The following is a 19,973-nucleotide window of genomic DNA, read 5'->3' as shown; positions in this document are numbered from 1 at the left end:
ATCAGTATGTGCGAAACCTACTTCTCTTAGGGCATGTGTATGCGTGTGTGTGTGTGTGTGTGTTAGTGTGTATGTGAGAGGAGTACATGGCTCTGTCACATCCTGCTGTGATGGAAAGCATGTTTTTACCCTCCCACCACTTCCATGGTGTCACTGCCTCGTTATACATGTCTGGACCTGGCATGCATCGGTGTCACTGAGACAAACCTACAGTTCCCTTCACAGTGCCTCACATCATCATCATTGTCATTACTGCCGTGAGTTTAATATATCGTCGCTGTCCTGTGAAACACACTTATGTCCATTTTTTTCATTTTTATTATTTTTTACATGAATGGTCTTTCTGTGTTACACACATCACATTTTATAGACACATATATATGTATATATATATATATATATATATATATATATATATATATATATATATATATATATATCAACCCAAACATATTTTTTTCCAGAATATGTTCTATGCAAACTCACTAGTTAGTCCACTCATTTTTAGCCATCTCTGGGGGTGGCCATTTTGTCTTCTGTCGACTGAAAATGACACGTTTTTGTCTTCTGTCGACTGAATATGACATCACAACTGCTCACAACGACCAATCACGGCGCAGATTGAGAAAACAGGTCAGCTGTGATTGGTCATTGTGAGCAGTTGTGATGTCATTTTCAGTCGACAGAAGACAAAATGGCTGCCCCTAGAGATGGCTAAAAACGAGAGCATTTTGCTGCTTAACTTTTTCAGAATTCATTAATGAGAATGCCGTGTTTCAACTAGTGGGCCTGCTGGGAACATATTCTTGAAAAAAATATGTTTGGGCTGACTTCCCCTTTAAAATTGGTCAATAATGTGTAAAAATAACACCCACACATGTGGACTGAACAATAGTGTACTTTTTTTTTTTTTAAATAGAAAATTTACCAAAATGTGACATATGAGGTTTTGACCTGACGCCAGCAATATATAGGCACGGATGAGGATGGCACTGGATTTTTTTTAAACATAAAATAAACTTGGGGTTGCTCTGAATTTTTAGTGGATATTTTTAGTAATTCAATAATACCTGCACTTTGAGAGTTTATTCATCTGTCATTAACACACACAAAAAAAAAAACCTTAATGTGTTTTAGGGTGCATCAGGACCAAAATGAAAGATGTGAATGGCCTTCAAACATCCGGATGCAGCAATTACTTGCTTATTGTGAACTAGCAGATGACAACAACGTTTAATCAATGCCGACGCCTCTAACAAGAGCTTATTATTGGTGTGTACCCTCTTAGCTGCCCCTTCATACAGTGCCCATGGCAACAGCATGCGAGGACATCACTTAGTGACAGCAGCCGCGGTGGAGAGCAATAATAATTTGGTAAAACATTTATATTTGAGTTTGAGAGTAGCCGTACACTAAATCATATTCTTGCTAAAAAAGTCAATATTTTGGTCAGGGATTTGGAGTTTGTGCTGCAGTATGTTAATTGAAGACTCAAATGTGAAGTAGTATTCTCACCTGTTGCCGTTGGCAAAAATCACACAATAATTACTACAAAACAATTTGGGGATAAGGTATAGAAAATTGATGGCTTGCTGGATGGCATTTTATTAAGTTTAATACAGAGAATGGTTTGGTAAATTATATATATACTGTATATATAAAAGCCTCAATTATGTACTTTATTCCAGCTATGGAAAGCAGCTTTTGTTTGTTGTTTCCTTAGTTTATATAAATTGCTGTCAATTGAAAGCATTCCTTTCCACAAGCAGGAAATGAGGAAATGCAGGACAGGTTAAGTACAGAGTGATGCAAGAACGCACACACGGTAATGCAAATATAATAGAGCATGCTGGGAAACCGGAGGCAAATTCACCAGCAAAATGGTTATTACATCTTTATTGAGCTTCGTTCTTTACTTTGATACAATTTTCGCAAATATGGTTTACTGATCTACAAAGTGTTTCACATTTAAAATGTTTGTTCGGCAGTTCACTCCAAGCCCTTTTTAAATGGTCTTGAAGGGTTCTTCAATCAGGACCATTGTACTTATCGTGATTCATCAGATTTTTTTTTTTTTAATCTGTCATGGGGAGGGTTGCGCATGACACATGACACTGTCAAAAGTTTTTTTGTCTGTTTGAATCGAGGTTAGTCTTTTTTTTTAACCTAACAACATGGTTAATACTAGTAGGGGCCTAGTTTCATGTCCATAGATGTAAGAAGAAATATTGAAAGAATTTTATGAACTTATCTGAATTGGCCTTACATTTTAAGTGAATCGTGTGACTCATTCATACTTGTGCCACTGTAGGTTAAATGCAGGATGTGTGCTGGGGATTGGGAACAGTAGTCTGTCATGCACATTGCACAGCATGTCAGTACTGCACATCTACTCAAATTTAGAATTCAAGTATTTTCTGTAATTGGTTGAGCTCTTTCTCAACTTGTCTGTGGTGATTCCTCGTCAATACACTGTAATTTGCAGTGGTTTCAGGCCAAGTCTGAGGTCCATACCGAATTTCCTGGAAATGTGCTAAGTCATGCTGTGTAGGCTCACTGATGTGGATGAGGAAGTGGAGGAACTGAGATCCCGTTTCTGAGCCGTATTCACGCGAGAAGTGGTTTGTTATATAAAGAGTTGCATCGTGCTACGCTCAATTCTAAGGCTTTCCTCCTCATTACACGCAAGCGGTGAAGTCCGGCCAAGGCTGCAACAAGGTAAGTGTTGCAAAAATAATACGAACAAACGTCGCTTTCTATAGTTGGTTTACAGTATATCTAACCGTTTTTCTTAAGTAAGAGTTAATTACTGTACAGTATAGTTATCGAAGTATATGTTTCAACAAGTGATTTTCGGGAGATCTTCAACTTGAGAAACAAGTTCATTTTATTTATATAGTACAATTATACACCACTCATTTTAAACTGAAAGTAATGCCTTCCTGCTCCGACGATTGTGTAAGTTTCAATGAATGATATGTTACATCACTTGTCCAATTAAATTTCTTGTTCTGTTAGGATAACTTTTCAAACATATACATTCATTAATCAAGCACAAGACAAGAAAATGTAACTCATCCTAATGTTAACTAATGTTGTATTGTGTCAGTATTGAAGCAGATAGACATAGATTAATAGGACATGGAGAATGGGTGGTACTATGTTTCATAAGTCTGGACTTCTTCCCATTCTGTAGTATACGGTCAAGTTTTTCATCGTCCATCGTTGATTACTTGTTTTGCTTTCACATTCGAAATTACTGTTGATTCATGTTCAAAAGAAACATTCAAATCCACATTTTATTATAAGGCTTTATTATAAGGCCTTTCTGTGTTTGCCATAACCGGTTTGAAATATTTACAGGATCAACCGCTTCTTATTTTTTCAATATTAAAAGTAGCAAAAATGATTGGCCTCCCATTAGATCATGTTGTACGATCCCCAAATTAATTTTTAAAATTTTAACGATTGATTTTGATTTGTCTAAAACACTCTCTAAATCTGTCAAATACAATTTATCATATATATCTGTGTCTGTAAATATGTATGTATGTATGTATGTATGTATGTATGCATGTATGTAATGTACAGTTTATATCTATGTAGAAATGTTTACAGCACCAGTCCCTTTGCTCTAAATGAAAAAGTATACTTTCTGTTTAAAGAAAAAATAAGTACCTCAATTGCCCATCACAGCGTTTTGATATGTGATGTCCATTTATTTGAGTCCATGTGAAAATTGTGTCCCACAGTGATCTGCACTTGACCTCTTTTGTTAATTGGTTTATATGTGTTGAATCTGTTAACAGAAATTAATACAAAAGTTAAATATACAGCTACTATTGTTTTTCTTATTTATTATCTTATCTAATTGTTTTTTTTATTGGGGGGGAGGCTTGAGAGCATCTGCCCTCTAAAATGTTTGTGCTCCTCTCTCTGTACTCTATTTGTATATATATATATATATATACAAATAAACAATTTATTTATTGATTTGGTCTGTTGTCCAGTTCGTGGAAAAGATGGCTGCAGGCAAAGCTCAAATTGGAAAGATGGCTCCAGATTTCACAGCCAAAGCTGTGATGCCAGATGGCCAGTTTAAGGACCTCAAATTATCCGACTACAAAGGTAATGCTTCGTTCAATGTTAATTCAATGTCTCATTCAAGGGATGTACAGCTTTGAAGCCGCTTTTGTATGCACTTCACTCTGCAAAATACATGAATATTAATGTCGTTTTTGTTGTTACATGGCACCTGAATCGCTTGTCGTCATGTTGATGCAGGGAAATACGTTGTCTTCTTTTTCTATCCACTGGACTTCACCTTCGTGTGCCCGACTGAGATCATTGCATTCAGCGATGCGGCCGACCAATTCAGGAAGATTGGCTGCGAGGTCATCGCCGCCTCTGTTGACTCTCACTTCTCCCACTTTGCATGGTATTTTATCATGTTCACACCTGCACTATTTGTGTACACTTTCGCCAAATATTTACATTTTTTTTGTTTGCGCCTCCATAAGGACCAACACTCCACGTCAGCAGGGTGGTTTGGGCGCCATGAAGATCCCACTGGTGTCTGACACGCGACACACCATTTCCACAGATTATGGTGTTCTGAAGGAGGATGAAGGCATTGCCTACAGGTGAGTTGACAATGTAGTGCCGTGCTGGTTAAATGTAATGGCAACATTGTTAGCTGTAGAAGTGGCGGACCTTTTTAATTACAAGACAAAAAAAATCTATGAAAAAAGTTTGTAGGCCAGCGAAGCTAAGATACTGTACCAGGAAAACCATAGTGCAGAATTGAATGGAAAACGATAGAATTCAGTAGCCCTGCAATGGGAACATTTTACAGCAGCAAGTGGACAGTGTCATCACATGAGAATGTATGATGTTAATGAATCACAAGAATGTAAACAATTCTGTTTACATTTACAACACCAGGCAATGTGAATGAGAAGAATGGGCAGTAGTAGTGTCCGTGACTACATGGATAATAAATACTCTGCATCCAGATGTTGATGTGGACAAAAGTCATGTATGTTGCAACTATACATCTATTGAAACAATTATTAGTAATAGTAACTGTCAGTAGCATAATAAGAGTTATACATGAACACATTTTTAAAATTTTGTTGGCAAACAAAAAATGATAACCGGTTTTACAGCACCCTTTAATAGTTTTACGCAACCATTCACAAAGCTGACTTGATTGCAGCGGTTGTCTACTTTAGGATTCATTGCAAATTTGAATGAACTTTTACCTGGACAGCAGACCCAACAGATTGGTCAGATGTTTTTCTTAGTCATGTCACACGTTGCATGGCCGATTACTGCAAGTAATGTTGCCCAAGGCCCAGTGGGAAAACAAAGTCTATTCCAGTCAGGCTCTCTCTATTTCCACGGCAAGATGGGACTGAGGAAAGTTGTCAGGAACATAAGTCAGACTAAGGAAACGATTTCTTAAAATCAGTATGGTGAGATTTCATATGTACAAATTAATTTCACAATTGAATGGGTGTTTGTGAGAAAATATAACTAATAGCACCATCTGCTGGATATGGTGGGGATCATCCTCAAGAGTAAAACTGTCACCTCGTGATGTCAGACCACTCATTTGGCTCAATTGCTTCCACAACCCGGGTTTGGGTCTCATATTTTTTAAATGTATTTATTTTTTTTACATGGAATGTAAACAAAAATAATGAAAGGTAAAGGTAATGTTTTAAGGTGGAGTCATCAAAGCAAAAGCTTACTTTCCCTTCCTTGTTGAAATCAAATTGTGCAGTCAGACGAGTTCGTCACACAGGATACTGACATCATCACCCATCCAATATCTGAATGTAGAATTTAGTGTTGTCTATGTGAAAGTGCACACAGAGGTGTTAATATTCTAACTTGCCACCTTCTTTGTTAAAGGCAGAGGCAGATAAATACCGGGCCTACTTATATGCCTCTTGTGCAAAAACTGTGGTAAAGAGGCTGTATTTTCCACAAAACGCAAAACAGTTCCAGATGTCTCCGACATGCTCAATAGGGAGAGTTGGTCCAATGTCTATTGATCACACACGTTGCCACACATCTTCCTTTGTATTTCAGGGGTCTGTTCATCATTGATGACAAGGGGGTGCTGAGACAGATCACCATCAACGACCTTCCCGTCGGCCGTTCTGTTGAGGAGACCTTGCGTTTGGTTCAGGCCTTTCAGTTCACTGACAAACATGGAGAAGGTACATAATTATTTACCGCAGCTGCCCTTTCGATCATTTACACTGGTCAGCAAATTTGTACATTTTTTTGAATCAGAGATGCAAGTAAACTTTTCTAGATTATTTTTTGCACTGATTCAAAGTTTGCCATACAATTTCCTCTAGCACATGAGGTTGTCATCATAATTATAAGATATGATAATCATATAATATTTAATATAGTAATATATATAGTAAAATTTATTAATTCAGGGGGTTAAGTTTCGCAACAGGTGGATTTTTTTTTTCTAAAACTACATAGTAATAAATTACAATGCATGGTAAAATCTGTATTGCGTAAGCTTTAGTAGGTCAAAATTAAAAACACTTAAATGAAAATTTCTCAGGCGGCACGGTGGCCGACTGGTTAGCACGTCCGCCTCACAGTTCAAAGGTCGTGGGTTCGATCCTGGCTCCGGCCTCCCTGTGTGGAGTTTGCATGTTCTCCCGTGCCTGCGTGGGTTTTCTCCGGGTACTTTGGTTTCCTCCCACATTCCAAAAACATGCATGGTAAATTGATTGGACACTCTAAATTGCCCCAAGGTGTGAGTGTGGATGTTTGTTTGTCTCTGTGTGCCCTGCAATTGGCCGGCAACCAATTCAGGGTGTCCCCCGCTTACTGCCCGAAGACAGCTGGGATGGGCTCCAGCACGCCCGCGACCCTTGTGAGGATTAGCGGTATCGATAATGGATGGATGAAAATTTCTCAAAAACCTGGTGTAATGGTAAAAAAAGGAGAGACATTTTTTAAATCAGCATCCAAACTATCTTGAGACACAAAACTGTCTTGGATTAAAATTTGCTGTTCACCAATAGTTGTACTATTGTTGGCTTGCATATACAGTACATGTACTGTATGTGTGTTTTAATAGTGGCACATTGTTTTGCTTTCATGTAATCATCCGGGAGTCATTATAAGACTTTCTTTTCAGTGTGCCCAGCTGGCTGGAAACCAGGAAGTGACACCATCAAACCTGACGTCCAGAAGAGCAAAGAGTTTTTTTCCAAGCAGTGATAAGGCCAAGGCCAGAATCTGCTGCCTGGTCTAAGAGATTTCATATAGATAGTGTTTGCAGAAAATAACTTTTTATATTTTGTCAGTGGAGGTGTTGCTAGTTGACAGTTTTAGTCAGCCTGTTGCATCTGATTGTCTTGTGTGTACTGAAAACCAAAGTGTATTTGTTTTGGGGTTTCATATAGCTAAATGTCATTTTCATTCCTTACTGTAAAACCAATGTACTGTACCTTACATTTTGTGGAAATTACCGGTAATCCAGAAAATGCTTCACTTCATTTTTCTTCTGATAGTAAGTGGATATGTTAAAATTGAGTGCTCCCAGCCCCACAATTTATTTACCACTTCCTGTTGTAATGAAACTACCCACAAGGCTAAATTATGTGATTGTTCACCAGCTTTTTGTTTCTCTATGACTGACAGTCATGAATATGCACTGGTTTCCTCATACATGTATTGCAGTTAACAACACATTAAAAAGACATGGAGGCAAAGTGTCCAGAGTAGGAAGCTTTTACTGTAGTAATATTGGTTTCTGTCCTTTCCACTGTTAAACGTTATGCAGTGTGATACTGTGTATTGGTCAGTGATGGAAATTGTTTTTTTTGTTTGTTGAGGATTTAGAGAAAATGTGATAAACTCACAGTTTATAGTGAGCTTTTCAGTGACCACTAGGTTAAAAACGTTATGAGACAGTTCCTTAGAGACAATAGTCCTAAATTAAACCTAGCCAGAGCACAGAGCGGGAAACCAATTAGCTCATTTGCTGCTAACACTGGTTATTGCAACAGCAGTCTTAGAGGGTGCAAATTTAGCATTAAACGTGTCTCATATTGATCCCTGAAGCTATTTAAGCAGAAGCTTGGTGTATCGCGAATTTATGATTTATCGTGAATTTGTGATACATACAGTAGCCAATATTTGGTGTCGAACAAAAATAATAATCGTAGGGCTACCACTAATTAGTATTAACAACACCTGGGCAAAATTCTTGAAAAGAACGAAGATGGCAACTGTAACGGGCATCAAGAAGAAGAAGGAGGTGGAAACTGCTGAGGTTTGTACATAACATATTTGTCAACTTCTCGGTTTGGTTTTGAATTTGAATCAATATACGATGTAAAGTAGAACCTTGAGGTTGTATTGAAGCCCATAGTACAATATTGTGTATTTGGTGTAAACCCGCGTCTTGTGGTTTACAGTATTAATTGATCCTTCGCCGTAATGAAACGTGTGCTCTAAACTTTGAAGTGGACTGGATTATTTCCGAACGACCTCAATAACAAGGAGGGGTCCCTTGTCTTCGTCAAGAGGATGATGGCTGTGGCCGTGTCCTCTATCACCTACCTCAGAGGCATTTTTCCTGAAGATGCCTATTGCTCCAGATATTTAGAAGGTGATCACTAACAGTACGACTGTTAACTGTGGGGAATCAGTGAATTCAGACATGCAATAGAAATGTGAATAATATTAAACCGTATATGATTAATAGTACAGCATAACTAAACTGTTGCTGTTTTCAACAGATCTGTGCATCAAGATTTTGCGGCAAAACTGCAGCACTACTGGAGCCAGTAAAGTTGTCAAATGGTGCTCACAATAATTCCACCTCTCTGTTACAGAACACATAACAGTTTTATTACATTATTTCATGGTTCTCGTCCAGTGCGTCCCAGTTTTAAGCCAAGGCACACATTACGTGAGACCAAAAAAAATCTTATGGTACACCTTCAAACAAAAGTACTGAAATAAATTATGATCCCGTCTCAATTTACCGGTACTGAAAAAAATTAACGTACCCTGTGAAGTCTGAGCCTGTTTAATGGAACACAAAGCTGGTATACAGACACACAGGTTTATTGTACCTTCTGCCACAGCTGGCATATATAGATGAACAAGATATGCTTGTAATTAATAAATAATTTTCTGACAAATTATATGTGAATTGGAATTGAACCCCCTGATGATTTCTTATTGTACACTACAGCGTTACGGCACTCTGAACTGGAATCACTACTCTAGTCTGCTCTCTGGTTTATCAGGAGCAGCAATAAAGTTGGATCTTCTCAATTATGTTATTAATCACGTTTTCACAGGTTCAGTGACGGTTTAATCAGAATAATCTCTTTGTTCAGGCTGATTGGCTGTTTTGATGCACTGGAGAAACAATATGTATGTATACAAATTTTTTACCTTTTTTTAATATATCAAATCTCCCATCTTGTCTGATTTTTTTTTTAAAATGTTGTCCCCGTAACAGCTTCAGATTGTGTTCATTGGGGTGAGTAATTCAATGAAGTGAAGACAAACTACAGCTAAAACACAAAATAGCTGCCACTGACCATAGTTTCGTTGTGCCATCTAGCTGTACACCAATCTTGCTGAACCAAATGTAAGTTCTCTCGGTATTGAAATATTTATTTCAAGCTTGTCAACAGTTTAAGGATAACCTAAAATAAAGAAGTTAATCTCTCTGTCTTTCAGCACATTATTGAGTCCTACAGTTTCAAGTTTAAGTACACAGAGACTGGTCCAGAGATGGATATACTTAGGTTTGGAAGGACACTTGGTTGTTTTTGCTGGTATTATTCTAACTTGGCTGAGTCGGTGGTGAAATAACCATTGTGGAATCACAGGAACAATGGTGTTCAATTGAAGGTAACATTGGAAGACACCAAGAGAGCGACTGTATTGCTGATCAGGAAGCTCTTTCTGCTCATGCAGAACCTCGGCGTCCTTCCCAAAAATATCCACCTGAGCATGAAACTTTACTACTACGACGACAGTAAGCTATCACAATCATCCGGGCCGAACCAAATGAGAATGAAATAGCGTTCGTATCTCAAGCATCCTATGCTCTTGTTCTTCCCAAGTTACTCCAGCGGACTACGAGCCACCGGGCTTCAAGGAGGGCACATGCGACAGCCTCTGGTTTGAAGGCACGGCCGTGCACTTCACAGTGGGCGATATCCAGACGGCCTTCCACACCTTTCAAGTGCGAATGTCTGTTGAGAAAAGCCGGCTGGAGAATCTTCGAGACGAAAACCATCTGAAGGATACCAAGCCGATTATCACTTTGGGGAAAGAAACCAACGAGGTACAGTGTGCAGCTACTACTGCTCAACCTGGCTTTGTCATCCATGCACCTTTTCCACTTCAAACACTACTGTTTTTCATCTTACAGCAGTGATCAGTTACTAGCATTACAAATACACGTTCTTAAAATGGTTAGCAACTGAAAATGTGTGTTGTACTCAATATGACATGCTGAAACCAAGCCAATAGTAAGATTTGCATTGTGGAAATGTGAGTCAAATGATACGAACAAACAACATTCAACCACATTGATTAAACACTTTCCAACTGAAACTAAAATAAAGTAACAACTAGTTAATCCAAGCTAACTACAATGCAAGTGTAAATAAGAAATGAAGTTGACGAAACATCTCAAGGCTTCTAGTTTGTATTTGATTTATATGAAAAATTGCAACATCTCGTGAACTATACAGACATTAGGGTGTCAATATATTTCCTACTTCCCTCAGTCGTGAATGGCATGAAAGTATTTGCTGATATGTGTTACAATATTTGAATCCGGGTCACAGCTGTTACGTGTCCTCAAGCAGAAGTTGCTAGTTATAATTTAACACAATTTAAAACACATTTCTCAACTGTGAAGCACAAGATTTAAGTACCGTACTCTCCCTAACGCCATCTTTGATTACATGGACCTGGCAAGACTGTGTGTGCTGAAGATGAGCAGCCCTCTGATAAAGGTAAGTTGATCTGCTGCTGTCATTAGAGATCTGACGGCTATATAAAGTAATTCACTCTAATCTTGGCTTCATACAGAGTCAGCGCCCTTCCAGAAACCCACAGAACTTGCGGTAAAGGTATGCTGCATTCAAAGCACAGTCACACAAAGTACTGACGGGAATGTTGTGCTTACCTTTGTGTGTATTTTAGAGAAAGGCAGCAGCCAAAAATGAGACAAGAAAGAGAGGAAGACTTTAAATGTGACGTTTGCCCAAAAGATAATCAGCACAGTAGTCACAAATGTACTTTTACTTATACAACACTGAACACCGTTCGTTGATTGTAATCTTACATCACAGTACTTCATTTCAATGTTTCATTTCTCACAAAGCAGTCAATGTGCCATTTGTAATTAGAGCAGTGCACATTAAATATAATGCAAATTGTTCGCTGATTTTGCGTGTTCATTAATATATTTTTCAGTCAGTGTTCAATAAATAATGTCATTATAAAATTTTGTATTGGATTTTTTTGTGTGCATAAGAATAAAAAATGATATGCAAAAAGGCACACAGCGCAAATTACGGGAAGGTTGCAAAAAAATCAGTTCCTAAAATCGAAAGCAACTTCACTTGGATGTATTTTCAACAATATTTGTCAGTCATCCAAATATTTCAATGGCCATTTCGTAGCGTCTACTTCAAATATATCTCAGGGACTGCAAGACTATTTGATGGCTTGCTTAACAATCAGTCAACGCTTAAAGCGGATGTCAACCCAAACATATTTTTTTCAAGAATTTGTTCCCAGCAGGCCCACTAGTTGAAACACGGCATTCTGATTAATAGTGCGATTGTGCAATATGAGTTAAGCAGCAAAATGCACTCGTTTTTAGCCATCTCAGGGGGCGGCCATTTTGTCATTTCTGTCGACTGAAAATGACATCATAACTACCCAGGGCTCAGGGAACGACCAATCACAGCTCGCCTGTTTTCTAAAGCTGAGCCGTGATTGATTCATTCTACTTTACTCAGTTAGTGTTCCACTACTTCCATTTTCCTGTTGGTTGGCGTTTCCTAGAAGAGACTGTCAACGTCCCCCATCTCCACGTACACCGTCTTCAGTTGCGAGTAGTGTTCAATTGTCACCTGGCCATTCTCCCGCCCTATACCTGATCAAAACAGGGAATACTTAATTGGTCAAGGGTACACTACCAAGACCATTTTTTAGACCTCAAATTGGTGGTGGTTTGGGGAAAAACATGGTGATTCAGAGCATCAAATACCTGACATTTTGTAGCCTCCAAATGGAACCTCCACAGGAGTGATATTATAGTTGTTGATGAAACAGGAACCAGCCTTGAGGTGTTCAACCACGCGGTGGGCACGCTGCACATCCCTGAACAAACAAGTGAGCACTTTTAAAAGAGTATGTGATACTAAAAATAAGGTCGACTTGATATCTGGTTGACGTGTACATTTTTGGTCACTTACAGTGAATCCCAACCCAGACAATTGCGGGCTCCGGGATTGGGGTCCCTCTATTTTGTGGATTTTTTTGGTACAGTTTCTAAATGTTTTGTTCTTACGCCTGTTTATTCTCGGTAGAGTTCCACTGTGGGCCACTAGATTGTGGCACACGTGTGTCACTAAATTTGAAGGTAGATCAGTTAAAACGAAGTATTTCAAACTCAGCCTAGTTTTTGCTGAAGACTATCCTGCTTTGTACACCTTCAGAAAGAGACGGCTGTAAATTCAATTTATAATAGAGAACTTTGGGCATGTTTATTGATGTATATTGTGAATGTTAAATTAGTTTGGAAAAAATGGGATTTGGTTCATGTAAATACAACGGGGATCGGTACAGCGTAACATTGTTTGTACATTTCTTGTCGTATTCGCTACTCTAGCTACGTTTTTAAATGTGCTTTAAGACCTAAAAACCAAATTTCTTTATCACAGATTTCACTATTTGTGGCGGTGGTCTAGAAAATAACCCCCACTAGTATGGACTGGGGTTTATTGTATATCATTTTAATGTCGACGTCATTGTCAAATCTCATCAGATGAGATTGAAGTTTCTTATGTTGTTCCCTTGGGCTGGATTCAACTTCATCTCGTATCTACCGGTATTAAGATTGTAGCAGTTTACTTGATGGTGGCGAGGTCTACTCTGTCGGCCATTTTTTTCCCCCTATATTGCGATGTTATTGCGCTGCGTAAATCCTAACCTGGTGAAAAGTCCCGCAGCTAATCCCATGGTGGTGTCATTGGCTCGCTGCAGCACCTCCTCTTCTGTGTCAAAGCACAACACGGACATGACGGGACCAAAGATCTCCTCCCTCACACAGGTCATGTCATCTGTGCAATTGGCTAGCCGGAGAACATCACAGATGAGAATGTGGACAGAACCCAACAACCAATAACATCCCTGTTGCATTTGCAACCTAACTATGACTGGGTGGGAAACATATAACGCTTACCCAGTACGCATGGTGTCATGTAGTATCCATGTTTGAGTTTCGGGTCTGAAGGGACAAAGGGTTCACCCCCACACAACACAGTGGCCCCCTAGAAAGACGTTTTCACAAAGGACACAAATAGTTCATTTTCCTGCTTTTTGTGATACGAGAGGCGACACTAATCAGCCATACCTCCTTCTTCGCCTGATCCACAAAGGCGAGAACTTTGTTTAGATGCGTTTGGCTGACCAGCGCTCCCATTCTGGTACTCTCTAAAAGCGGGTCGCCAATCTCAATGGCTTGGGTCCTTTTGACAACTTCATCCACAAACTCATGCAGAATATCCCTCTGGACAAAAACTCTCGTACCATTGCTACAAACCTGTGTTATAGGACAACAAGCAAAAACTGACTTAGTGGTTTAATTTAGTGATATGACTTGAAGGGAAGCAGATTCTACCTGGCCTTGAGAAAGGAAGTTTGCCATAAGAGCACCCCGTACAGCGTTCTTGATGTCACTGTCCTCAAATATGAGCAAGGGGGATTTCCCACCAAGCTCTAATGTCACTGATTTGACCCCTTTGGATGCCATTTCCATAATCTGTGTAATCACATGGAAAAATAGCCATTGGTTATTTCAAATCTATTATCGTTCAATTGTCACGTTGGCATGCTCCATGAAAAGAGTGAAATCCCACAATGCAACATTCCTCCTCAGAATGTAAAGTACACTTCCCCTATTAGTATAATTTAATGATTATATTTATTTTTTTTTAAAAATCTACTGGGAAGCATTTGTGTATAAAATGTCATTTTGTTGCAGTTTTTCACGTGACTTTACTTTGTGTGTCTGCACATGAAGGAGGAAGGATGACGGAACATCATCACAATGTACTTATTTTCTTAAACTGTGGGACTGGTCACACGGAGGGCCAGCAGGTTGCATCTGCCTCGTACTGCTACTTTTAGTACAGAATAAGCTGTTCTCCTTGTGTGCACATATGCACCAAAGGATTCTACAGGCATGCAGTCATGGGACACTAACGGTGCTGAGGAAACTGGGTAGCATTTATCAAACTCCTTCCTACTTTCCATATTTCATCTGCAACTAATTTCCCTATTTTTGTTTTTCCAAACTGTCAAGTCCTTGGGGGACTGAACCACAGCCAAACACACACACAAAAGGCCCCACACTCTGTAAAATGTTAAACTCACTTTCTGTCCAGTTGGCACACTCCCAGTGAAGGACACCTTTGCCACATCAGGGTGGTGGCAGAGTAAGCTACCTGTTTCCTGCCCCCCCTGCACCACATTAAAGAGTCCTTCTGGAGCTCCTGCCTCAGCAAAGATCTCTGCCAACATGACCGCTGTCACAGGCGTCACTGGGGATGGCTTGAAGACCATGGTGTTGCCTGATTCAAGAAATGCGAGAGAGAGAGAGAGAGAGAGAGAGGGGAAAAAAAAAAGCTTCTATGCAGGTAAAACAATGTAAGCATCTGACACATATGGTATTTAATAATATCTTCAATATCCAGTGGAACAACCAAGTCAAACATCCCAGAGGATGTACAATTCTGAATTCACAGAATTAAGTATTTTTATTCTAGTTTTCTAAAAGGGCTGACCTCAACCATTGATGTTAAAAGAAGACCGCGAGGAGAGACGAATACACATGGGAAGTTAGGTCAAATGCGGGGACTCATTCATAGCAACAAAAAGTGTCACCATCCATCATCACTTGCTATCCAATTAAAGACAGTCTTCTTTAATTTTAACTTTTAAGATTACTTTCAACTTGTTTTTACACTCGTATGCTTAGTATAAAGTTACAATGTTAATCAAAACATTGCCTGCCTTGAGAGACAAAAGGCAATAACGGTTTTATGACGGCGACAGTTTGACGCTGAAAAGGAAGTAGGCAAAAAGTGGTTTTGAAACCCCACAATATCGGAGGTACATCAGCATTGTGTCCGACCTTCCAGATTCCACTTAACGACATCATCTTGCTAAAGTGCCATTTATAGGTCAAATATATTTTCAGAGGGGAATGTTTTGGGAAAATCCCATACCACAGGCCAGTGCTGGGGCAGATTTCCAGGCAGCAATTTGGAAAGGGTAATTCCAAGCACCGATGCCAACGCATATGCCCAATGGCTCCCTGCGTGTGTAGGCGAAAGATCCACCTGGCAACTGCACATGCTGGCCTGGGCAAATTCAAAACAAGACAATTGAAAGCAATCATTTAAAAAGTTTTAATTCTATTACTCAAATGTGAAGAGATAAGTAGATATGAAATGGTAGCATGTCATCTTTGTGGTCATCTTCTCAAGTGGTTAAACTCCCGTGTTTTGGTGCACTAACCGGCAAGAGTGCTGGACAGTCCCGCATAGTACTCTATACATAGCCGGGCAGAGTCCACATCCAGACGGGCCTCTGTGATGGACTTCCCGTTGTTGACGACTTCCATTTCAGCAATCTCCTCTCTCCTTTTCTGTGCATGATAAGCAAAATAAGTGGTCAAACACAGCTTTACAGTCGGAATCTCAACTCAATTTTACTTATCGAGCAATTTAAAACAACCACAGCAGCATAAATTAAGGTAAAAATCAGACCTATAAAAACAAAGACAATTAAAACAATAAATTAAGAACATAAAAACAGTAAACATGATAAAACACTGAAATGGGCGAGTGTCATGCTAAGTCGAAAGGAAAAGAATAAAAATGTGTTTGAAGATGACTTTTAAAGATGGACAGTGAGGGGGATTGCCTAACGTTTAAAGGAAGGTCATTCCAAATGGGAGGGACCAGCAGGGGAAAAAGCTCGATCCTCTCTGAGGTTCCGCGTAGTCCTCGCTACCCCCAGTAGCGTCTGGTCCGCTGACCTGAGGTACTGGTCAGGTACGTAAAGGTGGAGGACCTCAGAGAGGTAAGGTGGGGTGAGATCATTTTAAGATTTCAAGACAAATAAAAGAATCTTAAAATGACCTCTAAAATGTACAGAGAGCCAGTGAAGGGAGGCCAAAATTGGAGTTATGTGCTCCCTCTCCCGCTCCTCCGTGCTCCGGTTAGGAGGCGAGCGGCAGCATTTTGGACCAACTGGAGACACCTGAAGAAGGACTGGCTGACTCCAAAATAAAGTGCATTACAGTAATCCAAACAAGATGTAATGAAGGCACGGATTATTGACTTGACTTAACCCAGACAGGACAAAAGTGGCCTTAAGGAGAAAGCATCCTTCATGTTTAGCGGGACAGGGATCTGACCGCGATCATCCGCGTAACTGTGAAAGCAAATACCATGCTTTCTTAATATGGAAGCCTGTGGCACCAAAACGAAAACAGCAGGGGCCCCAAAATTGAACCCTCTGGAACACCACACGATAGTTAGACAGAGTGACTCAAAGCAAACAAGGCTAGCACAAAATGTCCTGCCTGCCTAATAGGATCCAAACCATTCTAGAGCCCTAACACTAATGGCCACCTGGTGCTTGCAAATGAGCCAACAAAATACTATAATAATAATAACAGAATGACAATTTATATCCTCCCTTTATTAATTAATCTGTAATTTAAAGATGTCCAGACTACAGTTGAGCTAAGTACCAAAATTTAAACACACCTCAATGGTATGAGCAGCTTCTATCATCACCCTTGCTCTCTCCATCCCAGACATTTTACTCCAAGGACCAAAAGCTGATTTGGCTGCTTCTACAGCTTGGTCTACCTCTGTGGAACCACATGGCTCCAAAGTGCACAAGACACGCCCTGCAAAATAAAGTAAGTTAAACACACATTTCAATTGTCTGTGTAGAGTCTCAGTCATCCAGGTCATGGTAATCCTCGAAAGGTGAATCGAGGCAACCACACTTTTCTTGTTTGTTGAAGACTCAACAAACAACAAAAATGCGGTTGCCTGGATTCAACCTTTGCAGACAAAGTTCAGTTCTTAGGTCAATACAAATCATCTCGATCTTATCATCAGAAAAGACAACTTCTGCTGAACAACACACATGGCCATACCTGGCAAGTTGTACACTTTCGGCGTAATTTGTACAGGCAGAAACGCCTTTTCAAACATGTACGCCGTACGTCGCTGATTTCCATTCATGTGACAGCAGCCAATCGAAAATAATGTGTAATTTGTAAGATTATATACAGACATGTAAAGGCAAATTACACTTTTCTTAAGATTCAGTACACCCCGGGGTTGACAGGTATGCATGACTTTATTTAACCCCTCAGATGAAATTCAGAGGCCAATAATGATTCAATAACCTTAAGTAATAGTTTTCACTATCGTGTTATCAGTCTGTCCTATCACTCTGGATGAATCTTGACCCACTCTTCTTTTAAATACATTTCTTCAGTTCATTGAGGTTTGCACAGCTTGTTCAAGGTGCCGCCACAGCATTTCATCAGATTGAAGTCTGGACTTTGCGCCATTGCGACACATTGATTCCTCACCCCCTTTTTTCAGCCATTCTCTTGTAGATTTGCTGGTGGTGGGATCATTGCCCGTTCGCATGACCCAATTGTGACTCAGCTTTTTGTTGTCAGACTGACTCACATTCACAATCTAGTCTATTTTAGTCTACTGAGGAGTTAATGGTTCAACTCCAGGTGTTCAGGTCCTGTGGCTTAAAAACAGGCACAAATAATCACTCCTCTATTTTTTATAGATTTTTTATAAGATCTTTATGCTGATATACTCTGTATTTTTGGGGGGTTAAAGATGGCTTTATGCAATATGGACAAACATGTCCTTCAAACCTAAGCAGCATATTTGTTTTGGGGTGAAGACGTGTTCTCCTGGAAACTCCTTTGAATATTTTCCAAATGTGAGCAATACTTCTCAATGTGGAACAATGAACTAAAACTGTTTTAAAAGGGGTTATAACACTTACCAGGTTTGGGCCAACAACAACTTCACTGAAATCATTACACATGTCTTTCTTCCTTTGTATTGAGTTAATGAACACCAGAGTGCTTCAGAGCAGCAACCAGCTAACTTTTAGATAATCACGCCTGTGGATGATCAGTTCATGAAATGCGATGCTGGTTTTAATCTGCACCGGGTCATGTGAAAATACGCAAAACTTTAAAATGCTAAAGAACCTGTATGTTCTTTTCTTAGTGATGGTAGGTGAGAAGTGCTGTACATTGCATACATGTCTATACAAGTCCGAGTTGCATGATTCTTACTGTTTAAAGCCACATGATGTAAAACAACATCGCTGCGAATAGATAAAGTAATGCGCAGAGTGCATTAAATGTATCATTAATGTTAATGGCAATATTAAAAAAACAAATGGCTGTTTTTGACTGAATTTCATTACCCGTGGCAGGCTCGAAGACGTTCTCCCCATTATTTCTTTCTTTGCTCGCTTTTCTTTTTCCACCCCAGAAGTTCAGCGGGGCCGTTATGTTCGCACAGCCCGAGGAGAGGCTTCGTACTGCAGCCGATAACGGAGTCGCCCGCGGGAGCAAAGTGAGCCTCTGGAGCATATTTAGCTTGGTGGTTCCGCTGCTCTCAGTTTCACCGACAACTGCAAAGCACACGCAGTAATTTTACACAGTGGCAACTCGAAAGCGCAAATTTTGGTCTCTACATGCATACACATTTTTTTCAACATGCTGACACTAGCAGGCGATAGAAGTACTACAAAAGAGACACATTTGAACTTCCAGTCATTATTTGGTATGTTTCGGTGTCTGGAGAGAAACTTACCATGAGACTACGGTGACATGAGCCGTAAAAACAGTGCAATTTTATTTATTTACGTTAGCGTGTTCGAGTGTTCTGCGGATCCCAGTTTGGAGGCGGCGCATACGAATAACGTATGATCCTGTTTTTTTTAGCCCAGAAATTAGATATAAAATAGTCAAATTCAAACACATCGAGTGATAACTGCACGGTGAATAAATGTGATTGAAATAAGAATAAGACCATTAATTATTACATTTACATTATCCTGATCTACAAACCTAACTTGGGGGCGGGACATATAAATACGTCACTGTACGTGTCCATACGATTGGATATAATTTTCTTTGACCCAGAAATTGCAATAAGAAAAAAATCAGTCTCATTAAATCGCTGATTTATGCCAGTTTAGTATAGGGTAAATAGTGTTAAAATCAGAATAAGCACATACATTATTGATTTTACTTTGTTGTCCTGCAGATACAACTTGGAGGCGGGCCATATATAACGTATAACCCGAATAACGTCATATGTATTAAACATTTAGATCTCTCTTTTTTTTTTACCCGGAAATTTGAATTAAAATAGTCTCATTACAACAAGTCATGTGCCAATTCTATGGTGAGTAAATACTGAAATAAGAATAAGAACATAACCTGGTCTCCAACTTGAACTTGGAGGCGGGACATATGATACACGTCACTCTACGTATCATTCGATTGGAGGTAATTTTGTGACCCGGAAATTAGATTTTAAAAAATAGTTTCCTTAAAACACCTTAAGTGCCAA

General features: G+C 39.4%; 3 protein-coding genes across 6 annotated transcripts; 2 read left to right on the top strand and 1 right to left on the bottom strand.

Moving 5' to 3' along the window:
* Positions 1-2,582: 2,582 nt before the first annotated feature.
* On the top strand, positions 2,583-7,757 carry prdx1 (peroxiredoxin 1). The gene is made up of 6 exons (XM_086042099.1): positions 2,583-2,718; positions 4,011-4,128; positions 4,285-4,438; positions 4,521-4,643; positions 6,100-6,230; positions 7,181-7,757. Exons 2-6 carry the CDS (start codon positions 4,023-4,025, stop codon positions 7,261-7,263), a joined length of 597 nt encoding a protein of 198 aa, XP_085898225.1. The 5' UTR covers positions 2,583-2,718; positions 4,011-4,022; the 3' UTR covers positions 7,264-7,757.
* Positions 7,758-7,913: 156 nt separating this feature from the next.
* Positions 7,914-11,543, top strand: zte38 (zebrafish testis-expressed 38). 4 transcript variants are annotated; one of them, XM_086042098.1, is made up of 12 exons: positions 7,914-8,320; positions 8,515-8,659; positions 8,790-8,853; positions 9,360-9,435; positions 9,524-9,544; positions 9,629-9,655; positions 9,748-9,815; positions 9,900-10,048; positions 10,137-10,360; positions 11,003-11,039; positions 11,116-11,150; positions 11,230-11,539. In XM_086042098.1, exons 1-12 carry the CDS (start codon positions 8,144-8,146, stop codon positions 11,275-11,277), a joined length of 1,071 nt encoding a protein of 356 aa, XP_085898224.1. In that variant the 5' UTR covers positions 7,914-8,143; the 3' UTR covers positions 11,278-11,539. The 4 variants fall into 4 exon arrangements, with proteins under 4 accessions (XP_085898224.1, XP_085898223.1, XP_085898221.1 ...); XM_086042097.1 differs by having other exon boundaries at positions 11,116-11,156; positions 11,230-11,537; XM_086042095.1 differs by having other exon boundaries at positions 11,116-11,543.
* On the bottom strand, positions 11,260-19,470 carry aldh9a1b (aldehyde dehydrogenase 9 family, member A1b). Its single transcript, XM_086042093.1, has 12 exons — positions 19,209-19,470; positions 18,817-19,026; positions 17,100-17,245; positions 15,841-15,970; positions 15,549-15,683; positions 14,695-14,891; positions 13,940-14,080; positions 13,673-13,861; positions 13,502-13,589; positions 13,250-13,391; positions 12,305-12,417; positions 11,260-12,190 (listed from the first exon to the last, which is right to left on the bottom strand). The coding sequence occupies exons 2-12, from the start codon at positions 18,983-18,985 to the stop codon at positions 12,096-12,098; spliced, it is 1,545 nt and encodes a 514-aa protein (XP_085898219.1). The 5' UTR covers positions 18,986-19,026; positions 19,209-19,470; the 3' UTR covers positions 11,260-12,095.
* Positions 19,471-19,973: the final 503 nt, after the last annotated feature.

The sequence above is a fragment of the Filicampus tigris genome, chromosome 10, assembly GCF_054856515.1.
Source record: "Filicampus tigris isolate MCC_2025a chromosome 10, RoL_Ftig_1.0, whole genome shotgun sequence".
Taxonomy (NCBI): domain Eukaryota; kingdom Metazoa; phylum Chordata; class Actinopteri; order Syngnathiformes; family Syngnathidae; genus Filicampus; species Filicampus tigris.
Note: the sequence above shows the minus strand (reverse complement) of the source record. Positions and strands in the feature narration are given on the sequence as shown.

Bases quoted from the DNA above. Each gene is read 5' to 3' on its own strand.
- prdx1 (XM_086042099.1), top strand. From the start codon at position 4,023: ATGGCTGCAGGCAAAGCTCAAATTGGAAAGATGGCTCCAGATTTCACA. The intron at 4,129-4,284 runs GTAATGCTTCGT...ATGTTGATGCAG, and splicing joins CAAATTATCCGACTACAAAG to GGAAATACGTTGTCTTCTTT. The intron at 4,439-4,520 runs GTATTTTATCAT...CGCCTCCATAAG, and splicing joins CACTTCTCCCACTTTGCATG to GACCAACACTCCACGTCAGC.
- zte38 (XM_086042095.1), top strand. From the start codon at position 8,144: ATGATTTATCGTGAATTTGTGATACATACAGTAGCCAATATTTGGTGT. The intron at 9,816-9,899 runs GTTTGGAAGGAC...GTGGAATCACAG, and splicing joins CCAGAGATGGATATACTTAG to GAACAATGGTGTTCAATTGA. The intron at 10,361-11,002 runs GTACAGTGTGCA...GGACCTGGCAAG, and splicing joins TGGGGAAAGAAACCAACGAG to ACTGTGTGTGCTGAAGATGA.
- aldh9a1b (XM_086042093.1), bottom strand. From the start codon at position 18,985: ATGCTCCAGAGGCTCACTTTGCTCCCGCGGGCGACTCCGTTATCGGCT. The intron at 13,862-13,939 runs GTAGAATCTGCT...CCTATAACACAG, and splicing joins ACTTCCTTTCTCAAGGCCAG to GTTTGTAGCAATGGTACGAG. The intron at 12,418-13,249 runs GTTAGGATTTAC...TTGTTTGTTCAG, and splicing joins GCTGCGGGACTTTTCACCAG to GGATGTGCAGCGTGCCCACC.